General features: G+C 41.6%; 3 protein-coding genes across 7 annotated transcripts; 2 read left to right on the top strand and 1 right to left on the bottom strand.

Moving 5' to 3' along the window:
• Positions 1–4,946, bottom strand: eloal (elongin A, like). 3 transcript variants are annotated; one of them, XM_079279759.1, is made up of 11 exons: positions 4,845–4,946; positions 3,844–3,900; positions 3,627–3,739; positions 2,608–3,532; positions 2,424–2,529; positions 2,181–2,348; positions 1,999–2,096; positions 1,305–1,485; positions 1,013–1,124; positions 412–515; positions 1–239 (listed from the first exon to the last, which is right to left on the bottom strand). In XM_079279759.1, the coding sequence occupies exons 1-11, from the start codon at positions 4,920–4,922 to the stop codon at positions 181–183; spliced, it is 2,001 nt and encodes a 666-aa protein (XP_079135885.1). In that variant the 5' UTR covers positions 4,923–4,946; the 3' UTR covers positions 1–180. The 3 variants fall into 3 exon arrangements, with proteins under 3 accessions (XP_079135885.1, XP_079135887.1, XP_079135886.1); XM_079279761.1 differs by lacking the exon at positions 4,845–4,946 and adding an exon at positions 4,725–4,823; XM_079279760.1 differs by lacking the exons at positions 1–239; positions 412–515 and having other exon boundaries at positions 1,999–2,110.
• A 773-nt stretch (positions 4,947–5,719) lies between these two features.
• Positions 5,720–9,918, top strand: klhl31 (kelch-like family member 31). Of its 3 annotated transcripts, none has more exons than XM_079280309.1 (3): positions 5,720–5,832; positions 6,803–8,005; positions 8,098–9,918. In XM_079280309.1, the coding sequence occupies exons 2-3, from the start codon at positions 6,831–6,833 to the stop codon at positions 8,828–8,830; spliced, it is 1,908 nt and encodes a 635-aa protein (XP_079136435.1). In that variant the 5' UTR covers positions 5,720–5,832; positions 6,803–6,830; the 3' UTR covers positions 8,831–9,918. The 3 variants fall into 3 exon arrangements, with proteins under 3 accessions (XP_079136435.1, XP_079136436.1, XP_079136437.1); XM_079280310.1 differs by having other exon boundaries at positions 5,768–5,832; positions 6,806–8,005; XM_079280311.1 differs by lacking the exon at positions 5,720–5,832 and adding an exon at positions 6,021–6,574.
• A 1,639-nt stretch (positions 9,919–11,557) lies between these two features.
• gclc (glutamate-cysteine ligase, catalytic subunit) lies at positions 11,558–19,285 on the top strand. The gene is made up of 16 exons (XM_079280482.1): positions 11,558–12,177; positions 12,971–13,083; positions 14,225–14,407; positions 14,772–14,885; positions 15,055–15,113; positions 15,466–15,602; positions 15,750–15,824; positions 15,994–16,110; positions 16,526–16,664; positions 16,797–16,909; positions 17,022–17,114; positions 17,211–17,315; positions 17,410–17,491; positions 17,578–17,681; positions 18,324–18,444; positions 18,548–19,285. Exons 1-16 carry the CDS (start codon positions 12,028–12,030, stop codon positions 18,727–18,729), a joined length of 1,887 nt encoding a protein of 628 aa, XP_079136608.1. The 5' UTR covers positions 11,558–12,027; the 3' UTR covers positions 18,730–19,285.
• The last annotated feature ends 973 nt before the right edge of the window (positions 19,286–20,258 follow it).

Raw genomic sequence — 20,258 nt, 5'->3', positions numbered from 1 at the left:
CGTCCCTTTAATAGTGACAACAATTTACAGTTATCGAGAAAAAACAACATTGCACAATTCCTGCATATTAAGACAAACATCGAGTAATCTATGTGAGCACAGGCCTTCTATTGTCCAAAGTTAATGAATGATAGAGTGCACTTTCCCCACACCCACACACTGTAAATATCATAAGCACATTCATCTGCGTCCCAGTTTCTTAAATGCCTTTAAGGACTTTGCCATCATTGGAGCAACTCCTGTGTGAACAACGGGAGAGAAAAAAATAGGTGACGAGTTAAAATAAAATCAATCAGGATTACATATAGATTACTTCTATATGTATAGCTTTCATTCTTACTCACTACAAAAACAGGCCAGCGTGATTAGTTTGTAAAATTTAATTTAAAATGTAATTACACTCTAGCTCACTTGTTTTTTTGCGAGGGTCTTGTGTATTGGCAGCCCCTGAACTGGCGCTGCTGGACCTGCTGGGCTCATTACTCGGCCTCCGTCTGTTGTCTTGAACCTTGACACTGATAATTAAGGAGATAATAGCACAGCGCATACCTCAAGCAACAGAAAAAAAAAGCCATGCACATAAAACACGAGTCTCCATCTACACTACAGTTAGTGAGCATAACATCCATGTTGCAACTGCTGACAACAAAAGCAACCAAGGCAGTCTAACCAGAATAAAAACAGTTCATCCAGCACATTGTTCCACTTCCTGTTTGGCTAAACTCACACGCAAAGTATTCCACCCACTGTTACCGCATGAGTATCCAGCAGGTTATGACACTGCTAAGCTGCTGCTGCTGTTGTTGAGTGATCCTTTTGTAGCCGAGGGCTGAATGTGTAACAAGGCCCCACTCTTTCAATCTTTGGTTTGTGTGTGAACTCTATAATCCAGTAAACCACATAGCTGAAATGAATATGCAAGCACAGATTGAAAAATTTGTGCTTGCATAAAAATGTGCTAATCGCAAAACCTCTGTAGATACTTCTCTATATTTAGGACGCTGAAACCAACCTGCACCTGAGCTGAGGCTGCTGAACAGCTGTTCCATGAATTTCCTGCTGAATTCGCACGTCTCTCGGTGGCTTAGCAACAGTGTGAATAAATGCCATTTTCACCTGCCGACCTAAATAAAAAAAGTTGTCACAGTGTACTGAACATTGAGATTAAACTGTATACAGTGTATTTAAAATATTCACTTTTTCATGTTCAACTGTTGTAATTGGAGTTGTTTTGACAGTGATTGACACAGAAAGACTGTTCTACTCAAGATTAGCCTCTTACAGTTCCAGTTTACAGCACACACCTTTGGGTTTAGTAGAGTGGGCCGAGACTATGCTTTTTGTGAGCCTTTTGAGTTTCCTTTCCCTCTCCTCAGACAGCCTGACGTACATCTCTTTCCATGATTCATACTCCTGAAGTTTGGAGTGTTTGAAGTCCCTCTGGCAATGTTTTCCCCATAAGTGGTCTGTCTCTCCAATGTAGATCTGTGGAAACAAACAAATACAGGGCTAGCAACAAAGACACACCTGTACACTCAAACTAAGCTCTCTACAAACCTAACATGATGTTTGTAATGTCTACCCAAGGTGTGAAAGTTTAGTTTTACTACAAAGGTAATTACAGGATAAACTGATACGCACTCAGTGGCCATTGTAAAGCTGCTCATTAAATCTGACAATCTGATCTCTGCATATAAAGTATGACAATGAAGTCGGAGGTAAAGTTACTGTTTAACTCATTATTGTACCCCAGACTTTCCATTGACAATCGCAAAAAAGTGAACTTCGCACATCTATTAACAAGATTTACCGATTACATACGTCCAAAGGACTTTACCCTTTAAATTTATTGACATTATGGCTTTTCCTCTCAGTGAAAATATAGTTGTAGGCGAACATGTAAACAACAACCGGCGGGTTCCATGCAGTGCCAGACAGGTGTACCTAATTAAGTGGCCACTAAGAGTGTGTCTCTGTGCTAAATTCATTCATTCTTACTGGGTTGAATTCTTCAATGCGTAGCAGCTGCTCTGGTGTGCACCTCTCCAACACCGGCTCGAGGATTTCAAACGGGACTCCGCCAGTTTCATACAGCACTGAGGAGAGATCCCTGCACCTAAATATGAATCCAACAAACTGACGGACTGATCAGTAAAAAAGCTTCTCTGCGCTTTACTCACAGTTAATGTTATTCTGGAGTGTGCGGATGCACTGCTGGTGCAAGCTCATCATGGTTGGGAGGAAGGCGGTCTTGGCACCAGAGTACACTTGCATCTTTTTGTTGAGTCGTTGACCAGTGAAGACCGCAGACTCCTCTGAGAAGTCACAGAACTCAGACTCCCTCTCAACTGCAAGACAGGATGTCAAGAATGAAATGAGAAATCTGAAAATACCACTGAACGTTGTTGTTGTAAATACTGTACCTTTCCTCTCAAAGTACTCGACACCAAATGGTTTTTCACATTCAGGCAGACCAGCGGGTGTCAGAATGGTGAATGGAAGCAGTTCCATTACAGACTCCTTAAACTTCTGAAATATGAATTGAAATTTGATCAACTAAGATCTGCACTCTAAAAGCCAAACGAATAAGACTATTGTCAAACATACCTGTGTTGGAGAGGTAACATTTATAGACATCACGGGTGACCTGAACGGTTTCATGCCAGGACCTTTAGTTGCTTCCTCTTTTACTACAGTCTTGAGTGTTTTGGGCGGTTTCTTCACTCCGGATCTTTCTTTTCTCTTGAAAACATTCACGTCGTAGTTCAAGTATGATTCAAAAGACAAGGTGGGATCCTCGGACTCACTCCGCTTGTCTTTGTGCTTTATTTTTGCCTTCTTTTTTTGTGAATTTCCCTTTTTTTCAGACTCTTGCTTGTATTTTAGAGTTCCGTGCTTCTCTTTACTTGTTTTTTTCCTTTTTTGGGCCTCTGAAGTCCTCAATATTTCAGAAGATCTGTCATCTTTGACACTGGCCAGCTTTAATGTTTCTGAGTGTTTGTGACTGGATTCAAATGATAAAGATTCTTTGCCTTCTCTGGATGATTCCTTGAGTTTCTTATTTGACTTTTGTTCTGACCCAAATCTTCCAGTATCAAAGCTGGATTGTCCATGAGCGTCCTCTGAGTTTTTGTTTCCAAGCAAAGTATCAGTGTCTCTTGATTTTCCGTCTCGCTCATTCCTTTTCATCTTCTTGGAGACAACTGAATTGTCCATTTGATCTTCTTGGATATCAATGTTCTTTTTCAAGATGTCATCCTGAGAGATAAGCTGTTTTTTTTGTTGACATTCTTCTTGATTTCTATTCTGGTCCTTGTGTCTTTTCTGTTCTTTACACTGTTTCTCCGAATCAGCTTTCCTGCTGCCTGTTTTGAAGGGGGCTTCTTCTGAAGAATTCTGACTCTCAATGTGAGATTTTAAGCAATTATTGTTTGAATCCTTCATTGTAAGACTTCCATTACTTGGACAGCTTTGGTCATCCAGTTTGTCTTTAACAGCCAAACCCTCTGATGCATCCCCATCATCTGTGTGGCTGCATTTAAGAAAAACTCAAGATTAAGATGTAAAATAAACAAACAAAATTACAGTATACTGTTAAATAAAACTAAAATGTTAATATACGTCACCTTCTGGATTCCTTAGGGACCAATCTTTTCCAACCCCTGACTAGCGACTTGGCCAATTCTCCAGCCTGTACATGACTGCGCAAGGAGTTTACGGTTTTGCCAATTCCAGTTTCCTAATTTATATGCAGACACAAGGAAGCACAGTCAAAATCAAATGTAACCAAAATAAATATATAATATATCAACACAAAAGACATTCTTTGCAAAATATACTCACAGCAAGAAGGTCTAATGTGATATCGAGATCCTTGAGTTTCTGCAAAATCTTTACAACCTGGAAAGAGTAATAAACACGTTCATACTTCCATGAGCATGGTTTTCATGCATGTTTATGACCAAAAAAAAGCAACTAAATTGTATAGTAAGTGAGGAAAACCTGACAGGCCAAATAAGGTAGTCCTGGTTTTGGATCACCACAGTTGCTGATTGTGCATTCAGAGCAGAAGCTATGTATGGGAACCCCCTCCACTCCCCTCCCCCCCCGCACTGCTCCTTTTACCGTGAACTATAAATGGATGAAGCAGCCGGCTGGAATAACGTCTCCCTATATCACCGAATCCTTCTCAGGTAGTGCTTTAACATTTGAATTCGATTTTAATTCATCTACATTTAAATCTAATATAGACATTGGCCAATTAAATGATCTATGCCATCTATGACTCAAACACGCCTGCAGAGCGCCCCGACCTGCTCCGATGATGGACAGCAGCCATAAATTGGACAACTGGAAGCGTCGCCAATTTTAGCAGCAAGGCGCCTCCCATTTAAACAGCCTGACCCCCAAAGTGAAGTGCTTTATAATGCTGTGTGGCAGCAGCGCACATGTCACGGACGAAAACAGCTCGCAATCAGCCCGTTTCCACACATAACCAAAGATACCAGACGAACGCAATTAAGGAGAGAGAATATCTTATAGCCCACGGGTTTTGACAGAGACGACATTGTGAATTTGCCAACGTTTCACTTGTTAGTTTAGCCTGTAAAATCATACGGTCAGGGTAATAAAAAAAAAAAAAAAGCTTCCGAAACCACAGAAGCTAATGTTTCTGGAGCAATGATTGGCTGTGTAATTAAATAGTGTATATCCAACAGCAGTACCGGGAGAGTAGTCTACAGCATACTGCAAACAATGTCTCTCGTGACGGCAGGAACCTCTCCCTTTAGCTCTGCTCTTCTTGTTGTGCGCAAAGAACAATAATAAAGTAGAGTATCTTCTACCGTAGCAGACTCTGCTGTGTCTGTCAGCTGAAGTTTGAACCGCTTGACTTTCTTCACCACATCAGAGCTGCTGGCCATCACGGTGATTCACGTGCAACCGTCTACACACACACCGGGCAGCGCGCGCCCATTGATGACACTATTATAATGGGCGGAACCGATGACAGAAACGATGTGGAGTGTGTGGTTTAGAAGTGATGAATCAATTAGGCTTGTGCATGTCAGTAGACGACAAAACATATTGATAATCATGATTCACATTGTTGCCATCGAGAATATAATTCTGCAGTCAATTATTGATGGTTGTAAACCAGAAACCCTCCTTGGGAATACAGGTCTAATAAAAGAGAAATGTATCATCCTTCAAACAAAAAAAGAAGAAAATGTATGGCTTTCAAAACTTGTACACCTCTCAGGTTTAGTCAAACAAACACATCAGCATAACCGGGACATTGCCTTACAGCAAACATATTATTAAATGTGCTGGTAATGAAGTTGTGCTCAAATGTCTTCTGTGCGCTTCCATTTCTATTTCCTCCAATTAACTTCTGCAGATTTCCATTCAGATTGCCGATGAGATCACGTCCAACAATAAATTCATTCTTATTTCACTTTATTTGTTTTACTAGAAGACTAAAATAGAAAAAACTTTTTTTTATCAAATAAAATGCTCTGGGCACCTCTGACAGCTGACAACATTTTCCAAACAATGGCTGCATGAAACCTACATATCAAGAGGTCGAGCCCATGCACAGTATGTTGACATCAACTGATTGGAGGCTATTGTGGGACACTTTAGGATGGAGGGGGGGTTGAATGGTCCCTCTCCTCTGCCACATGCATTGCACAATACTTGATTGGCACTTACTCCCGCAGAGGAGGAGTTAACTGTATGTCTCTCTCAGCCGGGTGACTGCTGCTCTCTCTCTCCTGCTCCAGTACTGGAGGCACAAGTTCCTTCTTCACCAGCCTCAACTTCATTTCACAGGTAAGTGGAACTTTCCCATGCATGATCATTTTGCCAATTTGACAAAGGCAATTCAGTGCAGTTAATGCTTCAGCGTTTGTCAGTCATTTTAGACTTGAAAATGTGCTCTTTCTTACTTACTTCAAAAGGGGATAAATTGCTTAAAGCTGTTGACCCCATCCTAAAATTTGTTTTTACACATGGTGACAATAAGCTTCAGGTTTTCTAGGTTTTGTGTGAATAATGTGAGTTTTGTGAAACTTTTTTGTCTTCTAGATTGTGCTCATTGCAGACTTATCCAGGACGAGTTGTCAACCATTAAATAAACTAAAGAAAAGAGACATAAAAAAATGAACGTTTGCCCGAAATTGAACTTAAACAGTGAGAGGACATGAGGCCTGGTGCTCATGTCTCAAAGTCTATAAAAGGAACGTCATGGGTGAGCCGTCCAGCGATGCTATTCCTGGACATACTGCTGATAAATTGTGACAGATGCAAAGAGGGGCATGTTGACGCACTCACTTGCTCCACCGTCACCCGGTAGTAGCACATATGTTTTTCAAAGGTGTTTGTGTAGCGTCTAAATAAATTCCACTTACTCCCAAATGGAAGAAAACGTTTCTCCTTGGATACAACAAGTTGAATGTACAGGACATTTACATTATTGCTTAGTTTGAGGGAAAGAAAACAGTAGATACACATGGCACAAGGACAACAGGACCTCAAGACGGCACACACAGGGAATCATTCAAAACTCAACAATGTAGGTTATTTAACGTAGTTCAATCTTGTCAATGTGGCATACCCCATAACTCCCCTCTAGTTCTCTAATATTTTGATGCACAGACCAGATTAATTCTAGGCAAAATCTTTGCCAGCATAAGTCATGTCTGTCACAAGTTGCATTTGACACAACGTATCTGTTTATGATTTCTGTGAATCCTCTTGCACTTCCCTGATAAAGGCTGACATGTTTTATGTGTATTTTCAGAAGGTCTGGGCTGTGTTCTGCTGCTACCATGGCACCCAAAAAGAACAAGGCGACCAAAAAGAGTAAAGGAGACACAAATGAAATCACTATAACGGTCGAGGACAGCCCCGTCAACAAGATCAACGGGCTAAACACTCTGTTGGAAGGAGGAAACGGCTTCAACTGCATTTCAACTGAAGTCACTGATTCTGTGTATGCCCCAAACCTGCTGCAGGGTCTGAGCAACATGAGGCAGGAGAGCTTCCTCTGCGATCTAACAGTCGCCACCAAGTCAAAGTCATTTGATGTCCACAAGGTTATCATGGCCTCCTGCAGCGAGTACATTCGAAGCATCTTGAAGAAGGATTCGTCCCTCCAGAAGATCGACCTGAACGACCTCTCGCCGGTCGGCCTCGCCACAGCGATTACATATGCATACTCCGGAAAGCTGACCCTGTCGCTGTATAGCATCGGTGGCACTATCGCCGCGGCCATGCTGCTGCAAATTAGCACCTTGGTGAAAATGTGCAGTGATTTCCTCAAGCAGGAGCTCAGCGTGGAGAACTGCATGTATGTGGCTAACATCGCCGATGCCTATGACCTCAAAGAAACCAAGGTGGCAGCTCAGAAGTTCATGCGGGAGAACTTCATCGAGTTCTCTGAGATGGAGCAGTTCCTGAAGCTCACCTATGAGCAGATCAGCGATTTCCTCTCAGACGATTCTCTGCAGCTTCCCTCCGAGATCACGGCCTTCCAGATCGCCATGAAGTGGTTGGACTTTGACGAGAAGAGGTTGAAGTACGCGGCGGATCTCCTCACTCTCATCCGCTTCGGCACCATCTCTGCCCAAGACCTGGTGAATCATGTCCAGAATGCGCCTAGAATGATGCAAGACCCAGAGTGCCACCGTCTCCTTGTTGACGCCATGAATTACCATCTGCTGCCATTCCAACAGAACATCCTCCAGTCACGCAGAACAAAGGTGCGCGGTGGAGTCAAGGTGATATTCACAGTTGGTGGACGCCCTGCCCTGACAGAGAAATCTCTCAGCAAAGACGTCCTCTACAGAGATGCAGATAATGTGTGGAATAAATTGACAGAAATGCCAGCAAAGAGCTTCAATCAGTGTGTGGCAGTCTTGGACGGCTTCCTGTATGTGGCAGGTGGTGAGGACCAGAATGACGCAAGGAATCAGGCTAAACATGCTGTCAGCAACTTCTGCAGGTAAGAACTAATTGTCACGTTTGATATTTAGTTTGTCACGTTAGTTGGTGTGAAGCAACAAAATAACTGCAAATCCCTTTCACATTCTTCAGATTTGACCCCCGCTTCAACACTTGGATTCACTTGAGCAACATGATCCAGAAGCGCACACACTTCAGCCTCAACATCTTCAACGGCCTCCTGTTTGCCATCGGAGGGCGAAACGGTGATGGTGTTCAGGCCTCTGTGGAGTGCTATGTGCCCTCCTCCAACCAGTGGCAGATGAAAGCTCCCATGGAGGTGCCCCGCTGCTGTCACGGCAGCTCCCTCATCGATGGCAAGATCCTTGTATCCGGAGGCTACATCAACAACGCCTACTCCAGGGCCGTGTGCTCGTATGACCCCTCCACTGACACCTGGCAGGAAAAGAGCAGTCTGAGCACACCTCGAGGCTGGCACTGCGCTGCCACCGTGGGAGACCGAGCGTATGTCATCGGTGGCAGCCAGCTGGGAGGTCGTGGGGAGAGGGTGGATGTCCTCGCCGTCGAGTCTTACAACCCTCACAGCGGGCAGTGGAGCTACTGCACGCCTCTTCTCACAGGAGTGAGCACGGCTGGTATTTCCATTTTGAACAACAAGGTCTATCTCCTCGGAGGCTGGAACGAGGGAGGGAAGAAGTACAAGAAATGCATTCAGGTTTTCAACCCTGACCTCAATGAATGGACTGAGGATGATGAATTGCCAGAAGCAACAGTCGGCATTTCATGCTGTGTTGTCACCATACCCACACGGAAAACACGAGAGTCCAGAGCCAGTTCAGTGTCTTCTGCACCAGTCAGTATATAAAAGTGTAGATAGTAATAATGTAGTTTAAATGTCTAAAGATCTCCAGCATTTCTGTTGAATAAATCTTTGTTCTAAACTCTACCAACAGTCCCTTTTTTGGGACGAAGATGATGTTTAAATGGTCAACTTTCTTCAGATGAGAAAAAGATAATAAAATGGAAGGATTTGGGAATACTCCATTTATTAAAAGCAATTTGAAGCCTTGAAATGCATTTTCAGTATTTATAGTTCAACAATTAGTATAATGGGCATCATGAAGGTCAATTATGATAGAGAAAATGTTTAACCCGGACGTAGCAATACAATAACATGTTATCAATTTTAGACAGAAATTTACCTTTGGGGCCAATTCAGTTGAGATAATATCATTAGCCCTTTTTCTATAGCAAATATAATGTTATTTAAAACTCAAATGAAAGGTATAAAGACGCAAAATCACTGTTGTTGAGATTAATCTGAAACATGATTGTCTTTTTTTCATCCAGTGTTTGCAACACAGCTATTGCCGTTGAAAGATTGTGTGACAGTCCTGTTTAAGTCAACTATAGTTCCTGTGATTCTCAGATACTTGAACAGAATGATGAGCTGGAGCTGAAACAAGTATTGACGTCACCTACCAGGAGTAGGAGAAGTAAGACCGCAATTTCTCTACATGTGTCTCATGTGGTGGTCTTGCGTCGTATGTTCTGCGATTGTCAAAAACGCTATCAGTGCAAAGAAATGGATTCTGTTGGGAAAATGTTGGAAGTGATGAGGGTTGAATGGGTTTAGTTGTGACAGCAATACAATATTTTGTAAAAAAGAAAAATAGAAGTTGGGAACGATGTTGTCAGCCTGAGCTTCCTGGAATTCATGGATTCCCTGACTGCTCATGTCTTTTCATTTATTTGTTTGTTTTTAAATTAAAGAGATGAAGAGTTGAAGCTTCTCTGAGCCATGATCATTTATTTTAAATCCTTTTCATGCAAGTTTCTTCTTCTTTCTTTTTACTTTACGGTAATTTTGTACCGTAAAGTGAAATACTTGAGTAACACACTTCAGTTTGTTTTTGATCACCATAAATCAACAAAATATACATGTACACATGATTACGATTTTCAATTTATTTCAATCTATTTGCCCTTTTTAGTGGTTTATTTTGGAAAATTGTTAATTATTATTATTATTCCATTTTCCCATTAAATGAGCACTTTTTGTCTTTAATCCTATCATGAAATCTGACCAACCCAGAGACTCATAAATGTGTGTATTTTTTTACATTCTGTATTTATACACATTTTTACATAAATACAAGGAGATTGCAGGTGTTTGTGCCAAGTTTTAAAAACTGAAACAGTAAGTTCACTGGCATCAAGTGAGTAATCGTATACAGCGGTCTGCACAACTTAACTTAGTTTAACAACTGCCTCAAGTCTGTTGTTAAAGTAAATAATATAAATCCGCAAATTTTTGAGCTCCTGCTCATTTATCCTTAACATAATTTACACTGTGAGAGCGAGAAAACAGTTTCAGGCATGTAACATTATCCAAATAAGTATAATTGTGATTACAAATAAAGGCAGAGGTGTCATTACAATGTCAAAGAAAAAAACTATCTTCTCGATCAGCTTCTGAGTGATGTGATCCTATTCAAACACCAAAACAGTTCTGGTTATTTCACATTAGAGATGTCAGTATTTGTGTTTTAGTCCTGGCTGTACAACTTTAGAAACATTGCTAACAAACAGGATGTCATTAATGAGTCTAGTGGGGGGAAAAAATCAACAAAAATGAAATGTGTTGAGAGTTAAACCAAATCCTTATTTGGGCCATATGTCAGTTCAATGCACTTTGAGTTGTATCCACCCTTGTAAAGCACACAGACCCTCAAAGAAGTTGAGTGCTGTGTCATGCACTTGTTCTTTCATGATGTTGCATTCAGGTGTTCCTCATAAACTGGTTCGTCCAAAACTGTAGTTGTAAGCATGACTCATCAATTTTAATACTGTGGAAATAGTTAATACTGTTTGGAAATAATAAGACAGGTGAGCCAGTGAGTAAATTGCTCTGTGGTAGTTGTTCATGTGAGCAGCGTTTATACATTTGTCTTTCAGACACTACTAGTGAGAGAGAAATCAGGAAAATCAACTTGATGAAAGAAAACAAAATGAAAATAAATAAATAAGCAGGTTTAAACAAACTGAACTATGAACATCTTATGCAGTGTGACCTAAATCACACTGATTATGAATTGATTGATTGATCTGATCAATCTGATAATTGAGAAACAATAATTTATAAGACAAATGAAAGTCTTCCAGCCTCTTAAATGTGATTATTTGGTGCTGTTCCTTGCTGTATATCATATATAATTGAACAACTGGGACTTGGATTGCGCTCATACGAATTGTGTTGACAAATGAATTAGTTGATTTATACAACCACAAACAATTACACACTTGTGTTCACCAGAGACGTGCTCAGAATTTTCTTGGAAATTAGTAATTCACCATAAAAAAGCAACTCATCGACTAAAGAGCTCTTTGAGACTACAGTAGGGCAGCACGTGAACGTATCATCGCCTACAGTAGGTTGGTCTTGAACGCATCGTCGCTCTACCTACTCCGATTGACAGGTCAGTGGGCGGAGCCACATTACGACGGAACGCCGAGTCACCGTGACGTCACTCCGCTCCGCCGGCCGACATCACGTGTGTGAAGCCAGGAGGGCGTACCGTTACATATATACAACACGAGAGGAGCTGGTGTGGCAACAGACCTAACAACCGGTTCATCGCGCTGTCATCACAGAGCTGCACGGTATCGGGCCCGGTTCGTGGTCGTTAATCCGAGTCTATAGGAGGCACCGTTTAAACACGTCGGGTTTTTACCGGAGAGCAGCCACATCAGTCCTCCGGTGTGCTTTACCGAGCTAACCAGACATTAGCAGGCGATGAGCAGGGGCCTGCTTCTTCTTCTCCTGGATGCTCCACTAAGGTTACCGACAGGGCACCCCGCCTAACAGCACCACGAGACGCCGCTTCCGCATTTGCACTCTTCCAGGCAGCTCCTCAAGGATCCAAGGCTCTGCCGTGTGTTCGGACCGAGACTTCATGCTAGTTCTGCACGAGTTTGGACAGACTAGCTAGCTAGCTAACGCATCGGCGTGCAAACTCCCACAAGACACCAGTCAGTCCGTTCACACAGCCTGTCGGTGCGATGGGTCTACTGTCACAGGGGTCTCCGCTGAACTGGGAAGAAACCAAGAAGTACGCGGACCACATCAGAAAGCACGGCATCATTCAGTTCCTCAACATCTACAACAAGCTGAAGGAACGTCAGAAGGATGTGTTGAAGTGGGGCGATGAGGTGAGACAGAGTGATCCAACATGTGGGAAGTGCTGCATTGCTGCTGCCTGTTGATGCTTTTGATCTGTCTGTCATGAGGGTTGTGCATGATGCAGTATTGGCCTTTTATTGAGATAGAAAACGACTTTACTGTGTTTACTCTGTGCAGAAAAACAACATTTAATTATGTAATATTTTAAGAGGATTTGCATGTTCATGAGGTGCTGTCATGGACATGCTCCACTATACAACAGTTTATTGACGAGGTAATAGTTGCATTGACTCGTGGTTATTTACGATGAATAATTCAGTCTACTTGTAACTGGATACTAAAGGTGATGATGTAAGATGTACTGCTGGTAATTCAGGAAGACACTCCCTGTTGAGTGACTGTAACTTAAAGCCTGCTATACCATATGTCAACCAACACTTTGTCGGCTCAGCTTTGACTTTTTTGTATTTCATTCATAACTTCACATTGGTTTTTACCCGCCACCAGTCTACACAACTTCCAGTGTACTACAGCTTGAACAGCGTGTTTTGATCTGGAACAATGTGGAATGCTGTTGTTATAGATTAATCCCTCTTTCAGACAGGGGATTACGGCGGTAGCAGAGTCAAGGAAACATAACCCATGAATTGGAATTGATGCGATGGCGTCCCAGTCTGATCTGGAATCGGCTTTGTGCTGTAGTCCAGTGTGGATTGAAACCCTGGTTTAGAAGTTGGACTGTGTTGAATGAATAAACCAGAGGCTGTAACTCAGTGTTTGACTGATAATGTGTGCCGTTTCTTTTTAATCATTTACTTTCAGGTCGAGTACATGTTGGTGGAATTGGATGACAAGGATGAAAAAGTCAGACTCGTCCTCAACGGTAAAGATGTTTTGGAAACTCTTCAGGACCAGGGTGAAAAGATAAACCCCAAGTAAGTAAACCGGACACAGAATACACTCAGCTACAGCTATTATATACGACAGCTATTAAAAGATCTAGATGTCTTTATACTGTGTAGTTTTAAACAATGAAGGCCATCATTTAATTAGATCATTTGTTTTTATTCTGCTTATGCTTCTACTGCGTTCCCTCCCTTCTTCCGGTTACCCATTTTATTTTGTGCAGTCATGCGTGGTTCAAGTCAAAGTTTTCTATCTGTAAGTAAACATGTTCTTAATTAAATAAGAAAATATTTCTCTGAGTACTAAGTATTTCATTTGTCAAGTATTGAGTATTTGCTATCACAAATGTATTCGCATACCACCGCATACCGCCACTCATCGTCAAAACTGATCAGTGTGCAGTCCAGCAGAGGCACGAAGCGTTATGGCCTGTAGTCTCATAACGTTGTTTCACTCGCACTGAATTTGCCTGAAAGCCCATGTGTCAATTTGACTTTCAAAGTCATTCATATAAAAAATCTGTCGTGCTTTTGCTCACATGCACAAAGCACACCACACAAACAAGTCTGACCTGCTTGTACAAAATGCTGCAGCAACACATTTTTATCAAACCAGCAGTTGTTTTTCTAAATCACACAAGTTGGTGCCATTAGAAGCAGCTACAGCTCTGCTTTATTAGTGTGTCTCTTCCAGCTTGCCACATCTTGAACCTTTGACAGTAACTTCCCTCTCAGGCTCGTTAAGCTTGGTTGGGAAATATCAGTGAACTGCACATTCTGCATTTGTTCAAAACGAGTCACTGCAGGCAGCGTGAACGTGTTTGTAGAAGCTTGTGAGTGTTATGCTTGCTCGCTGCTCATGACGTCGGTCTGAATCCGTGGAGCCAACTTCACCCGGGGGAAGTGGCAGTGGGAATAGTAGAGCCCATGCATTCCTCATTACTGCCCCTCTGGCGCACACACCAAAGAGCACGCTCCGGAGCACAAATACGGCGCGTTTGTTTGCCGTGCCAAGATTGCGGCTGACATATGATAAAGGGAGAGCGGCCGGCTCATTCAATCAGAAAGGTCATCGCGATGCAGAGATCAGGGGCGTTTTTCTCGATGGCCGCCTTCCTCGCTGACCCTGTGAAAGTAGACTGTTGTCACAGCACTTGTCATGTTTGTGCAGTCACCCCACACTTTGGAGACCAGAGTACGGCAGCTACATGATCGAAGGAACGCCGGGGCAGCCGTACGGCGGGACGATGTCGGAGTTCAACACTGTGGAGGGAAACATGGGGAAGAGACGACGAGAGGCCTCCTCGGTCCTGAACCACAAAGAAACCCTCTGCACCATCACCGCGTTTCCAAGGTACTTTGTTCTACAGGGTTTTTAACCCTCGTTGATCATTGCTAGTGGAGATAAGAGCAAAACAAATACATCCATATTTTGATATACAGCCTGTGCAATGGTGTGAAATATATTTCATTCATCAGTTTGATGGATTCTTTTAGTTTACAGTTTTGACCATGAGGAGTTGACATTGGAACTGATTGCACTTGACAGCATGAGCAACACAAATGTACAATGTAATGTACAATTTTATAATATTTTAGAACTAAATAGATTTTTTGACATTTGTTCGACAAAATAATTGTCAGAATAATCGTTGATAGTTGATGGGTGTTCGTTGCGGCCCTATAATAATTCTGTATGTTTTGATCCCTTTGTTTAGGTTAGGCTGCCCAGGTTTCACCAAACCAGAGCACCGGCCAACCCCTGTTGAAAAGGGAGTGTCGAAGTCACTGTTTTTCCCAGACGAAGCCATCAGCAGCCACCCACGATTCAGGTAGGCATCGTGGTCGTAGCTTCCTGATCATTGACTCCTTTTATTATAAGACAAAGAGATGGTCTTATTTTGACTGTAGGTGCCAGTAGATCTGTATTGCTTTTGATAATGAAGTGTGCGTTTGTGGGCGTGTGCGCTTATGTGACTACGTGTGTATTTGCTTTTTCAGCACCCTTACCAGAAACATACGTCACAGAAGAGGAGAGAAAGTTGTGATTAATGTGCCAAGTAAGTTTGAAGGAAATGACCGATAAGAACAGTACCATACACTAGTTTGTAATCATAAATATCTTTTTCTGCAATTACAATGTGATATTTACTTAATATTGTGACTTGTTATTCCTTTAAATATATGGTAAATCAATATTCTTAATCACCTGTTATAGATGCTGACATTGGTATGTATGCTGAGACATAATGAAGCTTTTCTAATATTTTTTCTTTTTCAATAATAAAAACTATTTAATACATTTAACAATTGTTTTATTTAAATGTCCTTTCAGTCGGTGGTTTTGATTTGCCTCGCAGAGTGCAGTTAGACAATTACAGAAATGTGACAATATTCCTTCTCGTGTTTCAGTCTTTAAAGACAAGTGCACTCCATCTCCGTTCGTGGAGGAGTTTCCTGAGGACGATGGTGAAGCAGCGAGGGCGGCTCTGCCTGATCACATCTACATGGACACCATGGGCTTCGGGATGGGCAACTGCTGTCTGCAGGTACTGAATGAAAATCTTCTAAACAATCCTGTGGTTTTCAAACAGCGATGTAAGTGAGACGTTGTAAGCTGGGCTACTTAATGCTTTACAATCCCAAGTGATTTATAAATGTACTTCAGATTCTTTTTTTTAATGATGCTTTTGCAGGTGACATTCCAAGCGTGTAGCATTGATGAGGCAAGATACCTTTATGACCAACTAGCAACGTTCTGCCCCATCGTGGTGAGTCGATAAGTAAATATGTTATGATGCTTCACCTGACCGCTTCTTCAACTGGACTATTATATAACTACTAATCCAAACGAATCAAATGTTTGGAAAACAACTATGCAGATTGTGTGGCTTTAGTGTTTCATAAACACGACTGAATCTTTTTTTCCTCTCTTTACAGATGGCGTTGAGTGCGGCCTCTCCCTTCTACAGAGGCTTTGTGTCGGATAACGATTGTCGCTGGGGAGTTATTTCTGCCTCGGTGGACGACAGGACAGTGGAAGAACGCGGCCTCAAGGTGAAAATCCAGACCCCTGGCGTGGAAAAATATGCTTTAGTCGAGTAATTTTTTTGAGAATGTGCTTTGTTTAGTTTTACCTCTGATGTGTTCTTTCATTAGCATTTTCTTTCATTGTTGACACTTGAGATTTGTATATACGAGGCAACGCTGTCAGTCATCTCAGTAATGGGGCAACGTTTTTTTACATTTTATTAGGTTATTTATTTTGTCCAATTCAGGAAATCTGTTCCCTCCGAATTGCTGGATACCACCAAGACTAGAACCATGCAATCCAATTTCACTTGCAGCTTCCTCAAACTTTTCTCAAGCAAAAGGCAAAAAGCAACACGTAGATATCGCAGAAATATTGTTTATGCTTTAGGTCGGTATTCGTATGACGTAAAATGTGTGGAAATCACTTTTTCCCTCGCAGCCTTTGAAAAACGACAAATACAGGATCTTCAAGTCAAGATACGATTCAATCGACAGCTACCTGTCCAGCTGCGGTGAGAAGTACAATGACATTGACTTGACGATAGACGAGGAGATCTACAAGCAGCTGCTCGACGCAGGTAATGTGAAGGAAGTGATTTGTCTAAAATACTGTCAACATAAATATATAAGAAATTAATGAAAAATGTTCAACTTCACAGTCAGAATCCACGGATAGATACATTCATGAATAATCAGCTTCCTGTTTGTAGGAATTGACAAGCTGTTGGCCCAACACATAGCACACCTCTTTATCCGAGACCCACTCTCCGTCTTTGAGGACAAAATCCACTTGGACGATGAAAACGAGTCTGATCACTTTGAGGTGAGGTTGTCTGTATTTCAGTTTCTTAGAAGAAAGGCAGCCATGTGTAACAGCACAGTACAGGCTTATCTTCGGCGTAAAGGAGTGTTTGTTCACACGTGTCTTCCTGCAGAACCTACAGTCGACCAACTGGCAGACGATGCGGTTCAAACCTCCGCCTCCAAACTCCGATATCGGCTGGAGAGTTGAGTTCCGCCCCATGGAGGTAAAAACGAATTGCACTGTAATCTGTTTTTATATTCGATGGCCTTTCAAACACAGAAAAACACAAACCGATATTTAGCTGAGTTTTGTTTTTCAGGTGCAGCTAACTGACTTTGAAAACGCCGCATATGTGGTCTTTGTCGTCCTGCTCACCAGAGTGATCTTGTCCTATAAACTGGACTTTCTGATCCCTTTGTCGAAGGTAAAAACATCAGTCAATGAAGTGGGAGATTTGGGTCCTAATGACATACTTTGTACACGGTGCTCTGATCCAACAATCCCTCGTCTTTCATTAGGTTGATGAAAACATGAAGGCCGCACAGAAGAGAAACTCTGTCCAGGAGGGCATGTTTTACTTCCGAAAGGACATCTTCAAAGGTGCGTTGAGCAAAAAGTGCAACTTCAGGTCGATGCTCAAAGCCTCGCGTAGGAGTCTCTGATCCCTTTGTATTGTCCACCAACAGGCTGCAACCCGGGCCTTGATGGCGCGGCCTCGGCTGAGAACTGCTTGGAGACCGATGGTGAGGAGTACACGCTGATGAGTATCGACACAATCATCAATGGAAAGGTGATTACTGCCCGACACTTGATGACAATATCTCAACAAGGATGGGATGGATACAAACATTCATGGTGCTCAGTGGATGAATCCCACTGATCCCACTGATCCTCTGACTTCTCCTCTAGCGCCACCGTGAGGTTTACATTCGTAGTTATGAGTCAACAGTCTATTACTGTTTCATTTCACAGCAGATTGCTGTGAAATTTGATTCAGACATTCATGCGATTTTGTGTTTTAGCATGTTCATTGTGAGCATGCTGTCATCCCACATTCATGTGATATAGTTTCGAGCACATTTACGAGTAACCAACTAATTCTAAGTGGGAGATATCAGGAACTTCTGATAGTAATGTCATTTATCTGGTTTTACTGTTAGCGCACTGCTACAAATATGCAAAATAACAAAAGAAGCTAATTTAGGCTATTTAAATGATGTGACTACAAGGCTTAGCAGTGTCTGTAAGCAGCTTGGAATAAGCTTGAACATTATTGAGTTGTAATAATGTGTGAATGCTTTCCACGTATTTGGTTTAAATCACGGCTGTGCATTATTACAGCCTCACAGAGCTGCTAGCATGGCTGCAGACTCTTAGTCCTGTGTCGAGCCCCCTAACAATTACTGCTGTTTTCTTCTGTTTTCATTACCAGGAGGGAGTGTTTCAAGGGCTTATCCCGATCCTTAACTGCTATCTGGAAAACATGGAAGTGGATGTGGATACCAGGTGCACCATTTTGAATTATCTGAAGCTCATCAAGAAACGTGCCTCAGGTAAATCTTTCAGAAACTTAATGATATTAAAAGCCGAAAGCAGATTGCTCTTTGTGCAGCTTCAACTCTGAGCGCAACTCTAAATGTGTCCACTCTCTAACAGGCGAACTGATGACGATGGCCAAGTGGATGAGGGAGTTTGTTGCCAAGCACCCGCAGTACAAGCAGGACAGCGTCCTAACCGACAAGATAAACTACGACCTGTTCAAGAAGTGCGACAGGATTGCGAAAGGCGAAGAGCCGTGCCCGGAGCTCATTGGGAACCCAGTGAACCGGTTCAAATGAGAAGCGCTGCAGAAGTGCACCGTCATTATACAAACGTGCATGTAGAGAAAGACCAAATGTGTGGCCCAGAACGAAAGCGGTCCAATTTTAAGAGAATGCAAAACAGCATGTGTGTTGTAAGAAACACACCTGCAGCTAATGTATGTGTATATACTGTATCAGATTTTTTTATGATTACAGAATTATTTTAATTGGGTTAAGACATGCAAAAGGTTGTGTAATAGAAATCAGATGTGTATTTATTTTTCTCTGGAAATTAAGCTGATCTGTGTGACCATGTAAATGTAGTAAAGAGTTGTACAGTAGTCTGCTTTTAATCTTGTGTTCTATAAATACTGTACTTCTGCTCTTTAAGACATTAACATCACGGGCCTTTTTTTAATTCTGGGTAAGCGCTTTTTGCGTTTGGTAGAGACCTTTTTCTTTTTGCATTTTAAGAGAAATGTTTGCTTTGCTCTGCTGACATTGTAGTAGGACCTTGAAAGCAGTGTAGCATTCAAGTGGAAGGGGTTAACCATTATTTTGCAATATGATGCTGCTTCAAAATAAATCTTCACAACAGCTGGTTAATGAGTATTTTATGGAATGCTTTTTAATTAAAGGAGCATCTATTAACTTAACAGCTACAACAATAGCTTGGAAAATAGCGATGCGGCATGGGGTGCTGAATTTGATGAATCTACTGTTTATTTGACCATAAATGAGATGATAAATACACCCGCGGTCCCTCCGCCTCACAGATTAGTCACAAACGGTCGACTCTATCTCAGAATTGGCCTTGCAAGATTAAGACTGATGTAAAACACAGCGTTTTGAAACACTTTCAACCATGAAATGCTGGGGTTTTTTATATATATATATATACATTTTGTAAGAAATGTCAATATTCAAACCAGCATTGGTGTATTTCATCACAGTATTGTTATATAATTTAGTTCACAACAACAAGCCTTTTTTAATATTACTAAAATGCATTTCAAAACACTTCTTAATACTTAAATCAATAAATGTCCAACAGCCAAAACATGAACATTCACCTCCACAAGATGGTAGTACTGAACCACAACTTTACATAATACTGAGCTGCAGACAGTGAGAGCGTTACCTCTGTTTGACCTCTTGGACCAGATAACGAAGGACATGTGGCTGAAAAGGCCCATCCTGTGGAGAGACCAGGAACAGATATTAAACACAAACTAAGCTCTTTTTGTGTTCATGCAAATGGACATTCGAGTAAAAAAAGATGCGTTGTGTGTTTAAATAGTTGGTCTTTAACACAAACAATCTTTAATGATAAACTGATATTGAAACAAAAATTAAAGTCCTGATAAGATATAGTAATATAAGAACAGTAACATTACCAAGAATTAGTTTGCTGTGAAGTTCACAAATGCAAAGTAAAATAACATTTTAAAACAGTTACAAGAAAATTGATTTGAGACATTCAAGGTGAAACTATTTCTTTAAATCAGTAAATATGCAGCAGCTCAGTGAATGTAAGTACAGCCACTTGTCCGCACCGATCCGAG

This window comes from Melanostigma gelatinosum, assembly GCF_949748355.1.
Source record: "Melanostigma gelatinosum genome assembly, chromosome: 12".
In the NCBI taxonomy this organism is placed as follows: Eukaryota; Metazoa; Chordata; class Actinopteri; order Perciformes; family Zoarcidae; genus Melanostigma; species Melanostigma gelatinosum.
Note: the sequence above shows the minus strand (reverse complement) of the source record. Positions and strands in the feature narration are given on the sequence as shown.